General features: G+C 53.6%; 1 protein-coding gene across 3 annotated transcripts in view; it reads left to right on the top strand.

Moving 5' to 3' along the window:
• The first annotated feature begins 821 nt into the window (after positions 1–821).
• The window catches only part of AKNA (AT-hook transcription factor), a 50,185-nt gene continuing 34,656 nt past the window's right edge, over positions 822–16,350 (top strand). For 2 of the 3 annotated variants that reach the window (XM_047768239.1, XM_047768238.1), the window contains exons 1-4: positions 823–981; positions 7,121–7,507; positions 10,532–11,598; positions 14,187–14,261. In XM_047768239.1, the coding sequence (XP_047624195.1) occupies positions 7,234–7,507; positions 10,532–11,598; positions 14,187–14,261 (1,416 nt within the window). In that variant the 5' untranslated portion in view covers positions 823–981; positions 7,121–7,233. Of the gene's footprint in view, positions 982–7,120; positions 7,508–10,531; positions 11,599–14,186; positions 14,262–16,350 lie in introns of all 3 variants that reach the window. The other variant, XM_047768240.1, reaches the window with a different exon arrangement.

Here is a 16,350-nt window from a genome sequence, read left to right as displayed (position 1 = left end):
CCCTCTCTTATTCACAACCCTCCCTGTGTTTGTTTATTGTCTGTGTCTCCACCCAAGTGGCGCCAGGGCTTGGCCTGTCTTGTGCCCTGCCATATTCCAGAACCTACAAAAGCACCCAGCACACAGTGGGAGCTCAGTAAGTAGTGGTCAAATGAATGAATGGGATGAGAGGGTCTGGAGAAAAGGCAGCCCGCCCTCTGATGAACCCTGGGAATTATGGGGGCAATAATTCCCACCTCCAAGCATCCTAGAAATTCCACTGTAATTACAGGCTCAGCTTGGGGTGCAGACAGTGGGTGGGATGGCTGGAATCCTTGCAGCCTCCCTGAGGTGTTGGGTAGCATATTGACAGACAGGACAGAGAGTCAGAGCCGGAAGAGCATCAGGCAAGCATCCAATCTGAGCTCCCGTTGTACAGGTGGGTACTGTGCCCTCATGAGAGAGGGCGCCTTAGTCAACGTCATGCCTTGGATGGCAGGGACTACACAGAAAGCTCTCAGAGGGTTGAGGCTGCTGGAGGCTTTCTCCCAGGCTCAGCCTGCTGTGTGACCTTGGCCATGCCTCTGACCTTCTCTGGGCATTACTGTTCCCAGTCTGTACTTTGGCTGAGATGGTCCCAAGCTCTGACATTGGAAGTTTCCCTGAGTCCTTTCCGGAGAGGTGCAGACCCACAGAGGGCCTGCAAGGGGTTAAACTCCTTCTGCTCACGCTCACTCTGCAGGCAGACAAACCCCCTCCTTCTGACAAACACTTGTAGGAAATCAGGCTGGGCGCTTCCTGCCGAGGCGGCCTCAGCCGCAGCAGGGGCGGGGAGAGGTGGGGAGCGATGCTTGTCTGTGAGCAGCGGCTGGGGCTGGCAGAGCAGCCTGGAGGCGGGCCAGGGCGCCATGGAGGCAGGGGGCTCCCTAGGTTTGGAACAAAGACCTCACATGCAGGTCCTCTGAGCCTGGGCCAGGAGGATGGTGGTGGAGCCCGGGAGAGGTAAGGGAGTGGAGGAGGGCGGGGGTTAGGGGAGCCGCCTTCCCCCTGGACCGGCCAGTCACAGGCTCTCTGGGACAGTCTGGGCGGCTGGACCAGCCCAGCCAGGAAGTTACAGCTGTGGCAGCTGTGTTACTTCTCTCGGGCTTAGGGGAGCCTGGCCCCCGGAGCAAGGGTGGATTTGGGGGGAATTTTCTCCAGCCTCGAGATGCTGGGTCCCAGTCTGAGCTCTGATTCTGATCTCCGTGAACCTGGGCGTGTGCCGGGCCCTCCCTGAGCCTGGGATGGCCTCGCCTGCACGTGGAGAGTTAGTCCCACAGGCAGCTAAGGAGCCTCAGACACAATGCACAGGTGGGGAGCAGCTGGGAGGCAGCAGGGACTCCCCACGAAAGAGTGGCCCCTCTTGCTGCGTAGGGGGAAGGAGAGGAACTGGGGATGGGCCAGCCGACCCAGCCCAGCCCTTCAGGCTGGCGAGACAGGAGACCCCAGCAGCCAGGGGTAACTTTCCTTTTCCTCCTTGGCCTCTGCTGCCGGACTGGGCGAGGGGCACATCCAGTCCAGACGGGGACGTGGCTGGTTTCTACATGGCTGGCGGGAACCCCTTGAGAACAGCAGGTCCCTGCGCCCTGCCAGCTGGTCAGGGAGCGCAGCTGAGTTTGGGGCTCTGAGCTCAAAAGTCCAGTCTTTTTGGAGGGGCCCAGCCACTTGATGGGGGTGGGAGGGGGGCTGTCTTCCTTTTTCTTCCTCTTACCACCCCACCAGGTCTCATGGACTTGGTTTCAGAGTCCCAAGCCCTGGGTTTGAATCCCTGGCCACACTTCCAGAAGGTCTTGAGAGCCGGCCACCTCTCTGCAGCTCCGTTTCCACATCTGGAAGACGTCAGGGTCTGGGTGGGAGTTGCGCGGGGTGGTGGCGCCCTGGGGAGCTCTGGCTGGATGGTAAGCGGCTTCAGCGGGCCTGGGGAGGCAGAGGTGGGCTGTGTCGCTGAAGCTGGCAGAGGAGCATCTGTGGGTTGAGCCATAAAGGGAAGGGTTTTCAGTTTGGGGCGGAGGGGCACAGGAGCCCTGGGGAGGTGGCTGACCCACTCAGAAAGTGGAGAAAGAGACCCCAAGGGTCTCCTAGGTCCTCAAGAGAGCTGGGGGCGGAAGTGATGTGGTTGGAGGGGGGAGACGTACAAGAGGAGGGAGTAGTGGGTGGTTCTTCCTTGTGGGGCTGGCAGGACCCCTTAACCGCTGGAGAAACCGGCCCCACGAGGACAGCCCAGGCCTTGAGGGGACTTAGTGCCAACAGGGCCCTCCTGGGCTCAGCCTCCACACAGCTCGGCCTTCCCCCAACCCACTGCCCCTCGGGAGCTGCCCTGGGACCTCAAGAAGGCTGACTAGGGACTTCCCTTTGTGGCGCAGCAGAAACAAATCCGACTAGGAACCATGAGGTTGCAGGTTCAATCCCTGGCCTCTTTCAGTGGGTTAAGGATCTGGCGTTGCTGTGAGCTGTGGTGTAGGTTGCAGATGTGGCTTGGATCTGGCATTGCTGTGGCTGTGGTGTAGGCCGGCAGCTACAGCTCCGATTCGACCCCTAGCCTGGGAACCTCCATATGCTGCGGGTGTGGCCCTAAAAGGACAAAAGACAAAAAAAAAAAGGCTGACTAGAACCAGCCTGCCTTCGTCCGCCACTCAAGGACCCCTGCCACAGTTCTCTGTCAGGTTCTGTTCATACTTCCAGACCTCTGTGCCTTCGCCAATGCTGTTCCCTCTGCCGGGAATGTCCTCCCTCAGTCTTCTCCCCCAGATCCTCTTTGTCTCTCAGGCCCAGCTTAATGCTTCCTTCTACACGCACCCTTCTGGAACCCCTCCTTGAAATTGCAGAACGCTTTTACTCATGTGTGTATTTCTCGTGACTTGTGTAGTGCTTGGCATACTGTAGGGGGGCATCAGTTGGGTTTTTTTTTTTTTTTTAGGTTAATTTGCATCCCCTGGATGCCCACACATATCTTCATTTCTCTGAAGTAGGACCTCAGAAGTCAACAAGTCAACCAGGAACCTCAAAGTTCACTTGGCCCCGCCCCCTATCTCCCAGCGCCCCCCCCCCCCGCCCCCCGCCCGCAACGGGGCCCTGAAGAGCAGGTGGAGAAGGGTGTTTTCTCTGACTTACAGCAAGGAAAACCTAAGCCCAGATATTCATGGTGGAGCAGTAATACCAGGCCCAGGAGCTGGTTCTTCCAACACCCTGCCTGCTTCTCTTTCACAGCAGCCCAGGGAGCGGGTGTCCTCATCCCAGTGTGAGGTTGGCATGTGCTTGCCACCCCTGTGTTTGTTGACTGACTGGCTGACCGGCTGGTCTCTGGCTCTGTGGCCTCAAGGGTCATGGCTTGCTTGGAAGGCAGAGGTTTTGCTCAGGAAAGGCTCACAGGTTTGGGGGCCTGAGGGACGTGTGCAAAACTCTAGCCAGTGACCGCAGCTGCCTCCGAGGAGCGGCTTCCCCTAGTCACAGTGAGATTTCTGTGATGACTGAGTCATCCCAGGAGACAGGATGTTCCTCTTTGTGCCTCTGAGGCCTCTGTGATTGGGCGGGCTGCTCAGTGGCACGGCTAGAAAAGAGCCCTTTAAAACGTCAAAAAACCCACAAGCCTCCAGCAGCCCCTTCCTGGGCAGAGGATTCAAAAAGAGAAAAGCAACGGCTCTTAGCACCCCCAACACCTGCTGTGGTAGCAGGGTCCAGAAGGCTTCGTCGGGGTCAAAGGGTGGGCCCTGCCTGGGGCACTGGTTTAAAGGCAGATTCCTGGGCTCTGTCCCAGGGCCGTAGAGTCCAGCTCTCTTTGGGTCGACCTAGGGATCTGCATTCTTAGAAGAATCATAAGAGCACCCAAGCTGGCCATGACTTCCAAGAGGGGTACAGGCCCTCCCCAAGAGGGTGTGGGAAGCAAACATTAGAACTTCCTTTTAAAATAGTTATTTTCTATTGCATCTTTTTAAAGACTCATTTTTAGTCACATTTTTTCTAACACATGTATTTGTGTGAGAATGCATGTAGATAACGTTATAAGCAATACATATGTTAGGTATATGAGCAAATATATCTTTAATGATGAGCTGTGTGATTTAAATAAAAAATTGGAGACCACTCACTGAGTCGAAGTTGACAGTTTCAAATCTTGCTGGCACTGACCAGCGAGGTGATCCTGGCCAAGTCACTATTCCGTGCTGAACTTTAGTTTTCTCACTTAGAAATTGTTTTCCGGAGTTCCCGTAATGGCGCAGCGGAAACGAATCCCACTAGGAGCCATGAGGTTGTGGGTTCGATCCTTGGCCTCCATCAGTGGGTTAGAGATCCAGTGTTGCCGTGAGCTGTGGTGTGGTTCCCAGATGTGGCTCGGATCTGGCATTGCTGTGGCTGTGGTGTAGGCCAGCAGCTACAGCTCCAATTCTACCCCTAGGCTGGGAACCTCCATATGCCATGGGTGTGGCCCTAAAAAAACAAATACAAACAAACAAACAAAAAAATTGTTTTCCTATGACTGACTTACCTTGTGAGGGGGCCGGCACAGAGAGGGCCCAGCATCTGTGATGGGGAGCATGGCAAGGCTTCCAGGGTGATCTGGGGGACATTCTGGGAGGAGGGAGGAAGATTGGGTCAGAGGAAGAGGGTGAGGTCCCTGAGACCTTGTCCAAGGAGCAGGGGTTGTGACCGGGGAGGGAGGGGACAATGTTAGTCCCTGTTCCTACCCCAGCCCTTGAGAAAGTGGTAGCCTTTCTCAGGCTGTACCAACCCCTGGGAACTCTCTGCCCAGAAATAGTTGCCTGCTGACTTTTCTCAACTGTACAAACCAAGGGTCTGACCAAGACCCAACTGCTCACGAGGCTGCAGAGACAAACAGATGTGTCTGTGTCCCGAGGCCTGGAGTTACTCTCATCTCCGTGGCACAGAGGGAAGAGCCGGGACCTGGGCTGCAAGGGGACCTCTCATGGCAGCCTCGTCCTGACCCATGTATGGCTTCGGGCCAGGCTCCTCCACTCTCTGGCCTCTGTTTTCGTACCTGTAGTGTGGGTCCTTTGTATGAGCTCCTTGGGTGGGATCCTGCCTCACCTCTCAGCTTTGTGTTTCCAGGCCACAGCGGGAGGGTGAATAAGAAGGAAGGGGTAGGAGATGGGGCGGAGAGAGAGGGGAAGGAGGAGAGGATAGAAGGCGAGCAGGTGCAGGGGGAGCCCTTCTCCAGCCATTCTTGTTTATTTTATTTTATTTTATTTTATTATTTTATTTTATTTTATTTTTAAATTACTCCATGAATTTTCTTACATTTACAGTTGTGCCATGACCATCACAACCCAATTTTACAGCATTTCCATCCCGAACCCCCAGCCCATCCCCCACCCCCCACCTGTCTTATTTGGAAACCATGAAGTCTGTGAGTCAGGATCTGTTATGCAAAGAAGTTCATTGTGTCCTTTTTTTAGATTCCACATGTTAGTGATAGCGTCACGATGTTGGTGTCTCACTGTCTGACTGACTTCACTTAGCGTGGTCATTTCTAGGTCCATCCATCACCAGCCATCCTTGCGCTGCCACAGGTCCCTCTGCAGCCAGGCTCTCCCTCTGGTTCATTCTCCCCAAGCAGCCAGAGAGAAACTTCTAACCACACCTGGGCGTCCTTTCCCCTGCGGGGATGGGCTTAAGCTCCTGAACAGGCTCCCCTGGGTCTGGCCACCACCGCCCAATGCCCACTCTCTGTTATCAGAGCCCTAGCCTTGTCCCCAATGCCAAGGCCATCAGGAAACCACTTCCATGTCACCCCGTCCTGCCTCCAGGCCTTGGTACTTGATGGTTCCTCTGCCTAGAAGGCTGTCTTTGAAAAAAAAAAAAATTGAGGGGAAATTTACATAAGGCAAAATTAACCATTTTAAAGTGAACAACTCAGTGGCATTTAGTCTATTTATAAAGTTGTGCAAGCACCACTTCTATCTAGTTCCAAAACATTTTCATCACCCCCAAAGGACACCTGAGCCCATTCAGCTGTCACTCCCATCTGCCTTCTCCCCCAGCTAAAGCGCTACTCGGCTTTCTCTATGGACTCACCTACTGGGGGTATTTCATAGAGATAGAATCGCACAATATGTGACCTTTGGGGTCTGTCTTCTTTCACTTAGTCCCGTGTGTCTGAGGTTCATCTTTGTAGCACGTGTCAGCGCTTCATGCCCATTTTTGGCTGGATGGTGGTCCACGGTGTGGCTGGACCACAATTCATGTGTCTGTCCATCCACAGATGGATATCCCAGTTATTGCCACCTTTTGGCGATTGCGAATAGTGCTGTTAGGAAGGTGAGCGTGCGTACCTTCATTTGAGTACTTGTTTTCAATTATTTGGGGGTATTGGAATGCTCTCTTCATCATTCTCCCATTCATGATCTGAATTCTTGCTTGGGGGTGGGGTTGGGGGGGGAAGTGATCTAGGAAGTTTCCCAGAGGATGTGGCCTCTAAAGATGCCCTATCCTGACTTCCTGGGCCTGCGGTGACCCCCAGGGCCCCTCTCCGTGCTTCCCCATTGCTCTCACTTTGATCTGTATTTGCTGGTTGTTTGTCTACTTCCTCCTGGGTCCTCGGCTCCCCCAGCGCCCATGCGTGGAGCCTGGCATGCAGTCACAGACACTGGCCCTCATGGGACACCTGCTGTGTGCCCACTGCTGGGTTCCTTGTCCTGTAGCTCAGGTAATTTTACAAAACTCTTGAGGGAGAGAGGAATTAATATCCCAGTTTTACTGATGGAGAAATCCAAGGGGGGTGACTTGGTCAAAGTCACATAGCATCAAAGGGGTGGAGCTAGGAGCTGAGCCACTCTGACTCCAGTTCCTGCCAGCAATTTCTGCTGCTTTTTTTTTTTTCTTTTTTTCCTTTTTAGGGCCTCACCTACAGCATATGGAAGTTCCCAGACTAGGGGTTGAATTGGAGCTGCAGCTGCCGGCCTATGCCACAGCTCATGGCAACGCTGCATCCTTCATCCACTGATTGAGGCCAGAGATGGAACCTGCATCCTCCTGGATACTAGTTGGATTCTTAACCTGCTGATCCACAACGGGAACTCTAATTCTGCTTCTGAAAAAAGGAGGGGACCCAAGGATTAATGCTCTCCCTTGATTGTGTCCCTGACAGGCCGCAGGCAGGATGGCTGGTGCTGAGAGGAGTCGGCAGGGACCCTGGTGCCCATAGGAGCAGCTCCATCTCCTGAAGATGAAGGGGCCCAGGTGAAGCACAGGCCAGGCCCAATGGCCAGCTCCAGGATGGAGGTCCACTGGGCCGAGCCATGCCTGGGGAAGGGGCCCCGGCGTCGGCGCTGGGCCTGGGCTGAAGAGGGAAAGGATGATAATGGGAGTGGCACCCACAGCTTGGGAATAGAGGACCCCTGTCCCAGTGCTACCAGCCCTGAGCTCCTAGAGGACTTCTGCAGGGCCCAGCAGAGCCTGCAGCCACTGGCCTGGGGCCTGGACTCACAGCCTGATGGGCACCCAGATCCTGAATCAGAGGAGTCTGCAGAAGAGGGTGAGTGACTCCCCTACACCCCCACAGTGATGTCCTTTAAACCTTCTGGCAGGAGGCGGGAAGTCACCCAGGAGGTTTCAGAAATTCTTGAAGCTAAAAATCTATGAAGCCGACAATTTAAATTTTTTTAAAGATTTAAATCATATAAGCAATACTGTTCATGGCAGAAAACATAAAGCCAAAAGAGAAAAAACTCAAAATTACTCATCATCCAGATAACCACTCCTTTTCATCGGCATCTGTCTAAATGTCATATGCACATGGAACAGTATTCTGCAAACTGTATTGTAACCTGCTTTTTTGGTAGCTTAATAGACATGAACACTTTCCCAGCTCATCAGATATTCTTCCACGAGTCATTTCGAAGGCCTGCTTAGGAATTCCACATGTGAATGTTCTGTAATTTGTTGGGCCAGTCCTCTTACTGATGGGCATTTAGGTAGTTTCTAGCTTTCGGCTGTTATAAATAATGCAGAGGTACGTGATCAGGGTATCTTTGTACCCTTGATGTGACCAACCCTTAGTAATTTAAATTGCTTGCTCCAGGGGTCACGCCCATTTTCAAGATTTTTTAAAAATCTCAATTAGCAACGAGAATGATGGCTTCCCTTGTTTTCTAAAATAACTGTTTACTTTGCATCTAGGCCAACTGAGACTGAATTCCTGGCTTGGCTCAGCAAGTCCTTTCTCCTCTCTGAATCTTGCTTTCTCCATCTGTGAAATGGGAGTCATGATACCACTGAGCTGGATTACAGAGTGCCTATTGCATTAGAATATGAATGAAATGCCCCTGTCTTAGGATTCTGGAATCTGGCCCCCATGGAGGGCAGAGAAGCCATCAGGCTGGGAGAGGATTGTGCAGTAACCCCAAGCTCCTCATGCCAGGTCTGCTTAAAGTGGGGTTTGCCCACAGCTACCCACTCAGTAGCCGTTTCCAAGCCCTCCCACAGGGAATGGTGCCTGGGATGCACTGGGATCAAGAGGCAGAGGCATTTTTTTCCTGAGATCACATGGTAACCCCCTGCTGTGATGTGACAGCCACTGCCACATTCTGTGCCCTTACTATGTCCCAGGCACAGGGCTGCACAGGGTGCAAGCCTATCTCCTTCCTTCCTCACCACCTTCTGCCAGGTAGGAGGGACTAGCCTCCAGGTGACAATTGCCAGAGAGGTCAGCTACTTGCCCAGTGAGGGATCAGAAGAGCCAGGATTGAACCCAGGGCTGCCTGCTTCCCAAGCCCGATCTCATCACCCTACTCTATGACCCCCCCCCCAGCAGAGACTAACCAGCCTGCATGGCTGAGACCTTGCCTGCAAGTTCAGGACTACTCTGAAGCATGGCATGATATTTGGCAAGTTATTTAACCTCTCTGGGTTTCAAGTTAGCCGCTATAGACAAGAGAGACTTGCTGAAGGAGATTTTTTAAGCAGTTGAAAGGTGTAGACCTGCCAAGGCTCAGAGAAAGAGCATGGGGGAGCAAAGAGTGATAGAAAGGTTATGACAGAAGTGCATCTGGCTGGAGCAGAGGGTCTGTGCTTGGTGGTACCCAGCCTGTACCTCATGAAACTGGATCTATGCCAGAGGCTGACACAGGGTCTAGGACAGAGCGGGTGATCCATAAACATGGACTGCATGGATGATGCATAGATGGATGGATGAATGGGTGAGCAGACAGGCAGAGAGATGGATGAGTGGATGATTGGGTGAGTGGGTGATGGACAGATGAGTGAGTGATGGAGAGGTGAATGGATGGATTGATAAGTGGTAGATGGATGGATCCATAGATGAGTGGTTGGGTGGCTAAGTGGATGGATGGATGATTGAAAGGATGGATGGTTGGATCAATGGGTGAGTGGATGATGGATGAATGAGTGGGTAGATGGGTGAGTGGGTGGATGGGTGAGTGGGATGGTTAAATGGGTATTTCTTGAGTACTTACTATGTAGTAATTACAACTTCCCATTTTCTGAGAGCTTTGTGCACCTTATTGTCTTTCTTCCCTCTCTTCCTTTTTTCCATTCAGTCCACACATATTGAGCATGTCCTCTGCAGATTCAATAGTAAATAAAAACGGGGTATCCTTGCCCTCATGGAGCTTACCGTGTAGTAGGGGAGGAAAATTTTAATGAAACAATCCCACAAATAAAGACCTCAGCAATAATAAGTATTTCAAAGCAGAGATACTGAGTCATATGAAAGTCGATAAAAGGGAGATTTTGACCCAAGTTAGGGAGATCAGAGAAGACTCCCTCAATGAGGTCAAGGTTGAGCTAATGTGTGAAGGACAAATAGGAGGGAGTGACAAAGAGGCAAAGGGAGGGAGACAGGAGCCTGGAGGAGTGGGCAGCGTGTACAGAGGCCCTGTAGCAGGAGCGACTGTGGCGTGGCTGGAGCAGTGAGAGACGGAGGGGGACCGTGGAAAGAGGTGGATCAGGAGAGCTAACCATGGTGGAGGCAGGGACCTTAGGACTCTGTTAGAGGTTCAGCTCTCTTTGTGGAACAGTAGGGAAATGTTGATGAGTTTTCAGGTGGAGGATAAGAATGAGAGTTGGATAATTAGGTGGCTACTGCAGTGGTCCGAGCAATTTAGCCTGTTGGCTTGGTCAAAGCTGGGGGTGAGCAGTAGGTGAGTTTGACTCTAGAGCAGTGGGGGAGTTTGAGAGCATCTTAGGAAGATTATGCAAGACCAGGTGACAGACTGGATTGTGGGGGTTAGGGGGAGAGAGGACAAAAACGCCTCCCAGGTTTCTGGCTCCTGCAATTGGATGGGATGCTGTTTCCATTTGCTGAGGTAGGAAACGCTAGGGGGACAACCAGGTCTTAGGGTTGAGTTTGGAGGACCTTTGAGGAGAGAGGAGGTGTTAGGTAAGTACTGGCCATATGGGGGGAAGGGGTGGTGGGATCAGTGAACTTCTTGCCGTCACCAAGTGAGGGGGAAATGAAAGCCTGGAGAGGTGAAGTGACCTAGGTATGTGACAGTGAGTCCAGACCTGCTGTATACTAAGCAATGGCCTCTCTTCCCAGAGTCTGAAGCAGAGGATGTGGACAGCCCAGAAAGTTCCAACTTGCCTCTCAGCTGGCTCCCTCAGCAGGACCCTCAACTGGACATGACTGAAGAGGAGGCAGATGAGGCCCCGGGAGGTCCTGAGGTCCAGGAAACTGAAGAGATCCCTCCGAGGTTGGGGTATGAGACTGATCTCAGCCCCGGGGGCAATGGGAACACCAGCTCCACGGCTCTGGGGTGGGATCAGCCCACAGGCTGGGTGGCTTCTGATAAACAAGCCAGTGAAGACAAACTTCCAGAACATTCTGAGGTCAACCCAACTATTGACTTCAGCCCTGCAAGGTCCTGGAGCAGTGGAACCGTGAGCCTCAATCACCCCAGTGACAGCCTTGATTCCACCTGGGAAGGGGACGCTGATGTCCCCCAGCCCCCTGCCCTGGCAGAAACGTCACCGCAGAGCCCCAGCCACCATCTCCTGAACCCAAGCGACAGAACTGGAGGAAGCGTTGCTCTGGCAACCCCCACAGAATTCCAGGAGTCCTCCGCGCCTCCAGCCCAGAGCCTCCAGTGTCCTGCCGATAGATGGAGGGGAGAAGCTACCAGCCTCCCCTGCCCTCAGCCTGGGGACCAGGCCTGGAAGCGGACCCGGATATCACCTAAGCCGCTGCCTTCTCGATTCACCGGCTCCATCAGCCCCCAGAGCTCCTCGCCTCGGCCAGCTCGGCAGGGCAGGCCGCCGCCCAGGCCAGGAGCCACTCTGGCTGGCCACTCATCTTCTGATGCCCCCAAGTACGGCCGGGGGCGGCTGAACTACCCACTCCCTGACTTCTCCAAGGTGGGACCCCGGGTGAAGTTCCCCAAAGATGAGACCTACCGCCCCCCCAAGGCCAGGAGCCACAGCAGGCTACCTGAGGGCCCTGCCAGGCCGCTGATCTTCAAGTCACCTGCCGAGATTGTGCGGGAGGTGCTGTTGAGCAGCGGAGAAGTCAGCCCCAGAAAGGACCTACCTCCTACCCACCCCATCACCAAGGTACCCCAGGAATTTCAGACGCCTGAACAAGCCACCAAGCTGGTCCATCAGCTCCAAGTAAGCCTGACTCATTTCTGCACCAAGGCACTTGCTGGTCTGGGTCGGAGGCTGGTGTGGGGGATGGAGGGGGAGGGGGGTCTTGGGGTTGGGCCAGGAGCTCCCCATGCCAGTGAAGGGATGGTTGTACCCCAAGCCATGAAGAGAGTCCCAAGGCCTGGACTCCAAAAGAGCAGTGATGGCACTTATGCTGCAAGGAGAAGCTGTTTTTATTTGTTTTTAACTTCTGCTGTGAAAAATTCACAACATATGCAAGAGAAAAAATAGCATAGTGAACCCTCATATACAGTCACCAGGGCCCTGGCAGCCTTCTTCATCTATGGCCTCACCTCCTCCCCCACTCACCCTACTGGCGTATTTTGAAGCAAATTTCAGCCATCAAATCATTTTAGCTCAAAATATTTTCGTGTGTTTGCCTAAAGATAAGAAATGTCTCTTAAAAATAGCCACACTGACCTAGGAGAACAGACTCGAGGTTGCCAAGGGGGAGGGCGAGGGAGTGGGATGGACTGGGAGTGTGGGGTTGATGCTTGCAAACTCTTGCCTTTGGAGTGGATAAGCAATGAGATCCTGCTCTATTGCCCTGGGAACTATTCACTTGTGATGGAGCATGACAGAGGATAATGTGGGAAAAAGAATGTGTGTGTGTGTGTGTGTGTGTGTGTGTGTGTGTGTGTGTGTGTGAGAGACTGGGTCACTTTGCTGTACAGTAGAAAATTGATAGACCATGTAAACCAACTATAATGGAAAAAATAAAAATCATTAAAAATGAAAATAGCCATACGGAGACTTCCCTCGTGGCACAGAGGGTTAAGGATCCAGCACTGTCACCGCAGAAGCTTGGGTGGCTGCTGTGGTGTGGGTTTGATCTCTGGCCCAGGAACTTCTACATGATGCCCCCAACCAAAAAATTAAAAAAAATAGCCATACCATCAGCATACCTCGAACTGAACATCATTTCCTTAATATTATCCAATTATAATATCATCCGATGTCCAGTTAGGGTTCACCTCTCCCCCTTTGTCTCATAAATGGCTATTTTTTTTTCAGTCTGTTTGGATCAGGATGAAAATATGGCTCAGATATTGTATGTAGTTGATGTGCCTTTTAAGTTTCTCCTAACCGCCTCCCGCCTACCTTTTTTGTTTTTCCGCATTTTTTTCCCCCAAATCTCTTTCTTTGTAATTTATTTGTTAAGGAAGCCAGTTCTGTCCTGCAGAGTCTCCCCCATTCTGGGGTTTGCTGATGTACCTTCCCATAGCTCTTCGTATGTCCCCTTGTGTTGGGTTTTTTGTGGGGGGTTGTTTGTTTATTTAAAGTATAGTTGATTTAGTGTTGCGCCAATGTTCCATTGTGTTTTGCCCAGTTAGAGCCAGGGGCTTTTTCAGGTTGTACTCCTCTGTTTACTTCTCCAGATCTGAACTCCGTGCGGGTAGGGATTTTTTTTGGCAAGAGCCCATCAAAGGTGATGGCTTCAGGAAGCACAGGCTGCTTGCCGGTCTCTCATTTGGGATGTTAGTAGCCACTGATGGTCATTGCCTTGACCCAGGGCTTTCACTGGGGGGTGACAAAGTGGTAATATCCTAACGCGGTCACTCCTTCTGCATTTATTTGCTGGAAATCTTCTATGGAGTAAAACTTTCCCTCCTCAACTATTTGATTACCAAGGTCTCGTTCACATGTGAAAGATGGGAGAAACGCTTGAGTCTGTCCTTTTTTTTTTTTTTTGTCTTTTTGCCTTTTCTAGGGCTGCTCCCGTGGCATATGGAGGTTCCCAGGCTAGGGGTCGAATTGGAGCTGTAGCTGCCGGCCTTCACCAGAGCCACAGCAACGCGGGATCAGATTCGCATCTTCAACCTACACCACAGCTCACGGCAACGCCGGATCCTTAACCCACTGAGCAAGGCCAGGGATCGAACCCGCAACCTCATGGTTCCTAGTCAGATTCGTTAACCACTGAGCCATGATGGGAACTCCTTGAGTCTGTCCTTCTAATTACCAGTTTTCAGAACAATGTGTCAGTTCCCTAGCTTCCTTCAAAGACCACCAGTTGACACTTGTTTTTGCTTTTCCCCAGTAATGACTTGTCTTAAGAAGCTCTTCAGTTTGTTTATGGCACGTAGTGACTCTGAATAAATCTCCGAGTTTTCTACCAACGGACCCTTAGATGATTCATTCGATCAGCCATTAAAAAAGACTTTTTAAGCCCTTAGTACTTAACTCCTGGGAGTGGAGCAGCGAGGAAGACAGCTGTGGGCAGGGAATTCAAACAAATAAGCAAGTAGCGAGGGTCCTCTGTGCCGGGGTTACGCATCAAGGTAAACCCACCCAGAGGTCCCCATCCCTGACTTCCTGTCATCAGGGGTGTCGAAGGGAGGGTGGATGAGTTGTCCTGCCTCCTTTGATGCTCCAGAATGTGGCCACGGGGGTCTCTATTGCACATGAACCTGAGAGGGCCTGTTGAACTACTACCCCTGAGCTCTTTCACTCCAAGGAGCCCAGAGGCCCTCTTATGGGGGGCGGGTTCCTTGTGAGGGGTCTCACAGAGGGGCCCGATGCATGACCTCATTGCCCTGCCTCTCCCTCAGGAGGACTACCACAAGCTGCTCACCAAGTATGCCGAGGCCGAGAACACCATTGACCAGCTGCGCTTCGGGGCCAAGGTACTGGGCTGGATGGGGGGGGGGGGGAATGTGGGCCCGGGCCCCCCACTCCTGAGAGGACACTTTCCCAGAGTCTAGAAAAGCCTCCTGCCTCCAGAGACCCTGGGGACAGGGGTACGTGGTCCTCCCTTGTTCTTCTGCAAGGTCTCTCTGTGACCTGGGGCAGTGGCCTTGCCCTCTCCTTGAATCCTAGGAATCTGGGGCACCCAGGAATTTCACCAGAAGCTCTGTCCTTCTAGATGAGCTCTGGAGTATGACCACCTGGGCCTGACTCCCAGCTCCATTACTGACCAGCTGTGTGACCTTAAGGAAGTTACTTGGCATCTCTGAGCCCAAAGGGAGTAGGGCAGAATTTTTGCTCAGCCGATCCTTCTCAGATCATGCCTTTGCCTTTCTCCTTCCCCACCATCTCACCTGCAGCCTCTCCCTCCACTGAATTCCTAGTGTGCTTTTTGGGGGGTGGGTTGTGGAGGGGGAAATCTACCACCACCACCACCAACACCGTAACCCACCCCACACCCACCCTGTCCTGCCCAGCCCCCACCCTGTCTCGGGGAGCCTGTGAATTCTGCCCCTGGGACCTTCCCTTTTCTGGGGTGAGGCAGGAAGTGGGACTTGTCTCAGCTCCTCTGGCTTCCTGTTTCTGCCTCCCCAGCCTCTTGCCCCATTTGGCAGCAGTTGGCGGGGGCGGGGGAGCTGGGGTGCTGACATGCAGGCCCTCCCCCTCTAGTGCCTTCTCTGGTGTGGGGGGGCCACTCGGGCTGCCCCGCCCGCTCCAGGACCCCACCCTCCGCCAGGGTGCTGCTTTGCCCTGCCTGGTGGGGCTCCTTCCGTGAAGTGTCATAGCCATGATGAGAAAACGAAAGAGCCCCGTTCTAGGAGCAGGACCTCTGCACCCCCATACCTGCCTCCTGACACAGGCAGGTCCTTTCCAGCCTGGCCTCCTTGGGCACCACAGTAAAATGGGTTAACAGGACCTCCTGGGAGCCAGCGGGTTCCCTTCACCCCAGGTCTTGCTTCTTCCAGCTCCCTGAGCCAGATTCAGGGGCAAAAGGGGCAGAGGGTGTAGGGGGGACCACTGAGGGGCCCTGGTGAGAAATCCTCTGTGGGAAAACATGTTCTCATGGCTGCAGGTGCCTAGAAGGTCCAGGGAGAAAGACCTGGTCATCGGGTCCAAGTCCTCAGCTCCTGCATGTCACAGATTGGAGAATTGGGACCCCAGGACGAGTAGAGGTTACCAGAGGTCAAGGTCAGGGGCAGAGGCTTGGGAGTATCTCCTCCCTCCCTGCTTTCCTTCCTTTCTCTTTACTCATTTGAGGGAATGAGTCCGTGTGGGAAGGAAGCACCTAGGAGTTAGGGAATCGTCTTATGATTAATAATGTTAGTATGAAGGTGTTCACTGGGTGCCCATGTGTGCCCGGCACAGTGCCCGCACCGGCAGGGAGACACAAGGGGAGCACAGCCGTGTGCCTCGTCTCCTGGACGCTCCCCTGACTCAGTGGGGACTCACACCCCTGCGGGGGTGGGGGCGGAGTAGGAGGGGCTGAGTGCTTCAGCCCCAGCTCATCCAGTCTTGCTTTCTGGAAGACTCCTTAGCCTGAGGGGTCTGCTCATGAAAAGGGTGAGCACAGGTCAGCTGGACTCTTCTGGAAGCAGGATGATCCTCCTCCAGCCCCAGGGAGCAGTACAGGCCGGGCTGAGCAGGGAGGGTGTGGAGCCTGAGTGGGGAGGTGACTGGCCTGGTCCCACAGAGCCAGGTTGTGGGGGGTGGGGGGTGGGAGTTGCTGGGGGGGCTGAGATTCCAGCTGGGCTTCTCCCCTGGGTCCAGAGCCCTGTGGCCTCTTAACACCCCCACCCCTGGCCCCCGCCACCCCTGGGAGGCTCTGGAGACCCTAGAGCAGCTTCCTGCTCAGAACCCTTGCCAGGGGGGCCAGTTCCCTTACTACCCCCTCAGGCTGAGGGGGCTGGAGTGACCCCCCCCAACCCCAGTGGGTTGGACCCACTAGGCAGGAGATGTGGCCCTGGACACCCAGGCCAAGCCTGGCAGTAGGGGGCAGCAATGGGTAGGGACCTGGGGAAGGAGACTGGC

This window comes from Phacochoerus africanus, chromosome 2 (genome assembly GCF_016906955.1).
Source record: "Phacochoerus africanus isolate WHEZ1 chromosome 2, ROS_Pafr_v1, whole genome shotgun sequence".
Taxonomy (NCBI): Eukaryota; Metazoa; Chordata; class Mammalia; order Artiodactyla; family Suidae; genus Phacochoerus; species Phacochoerus africanus.
This window is presented reverse-complemented; position numbering and strand designations above follow the sequence as displayed.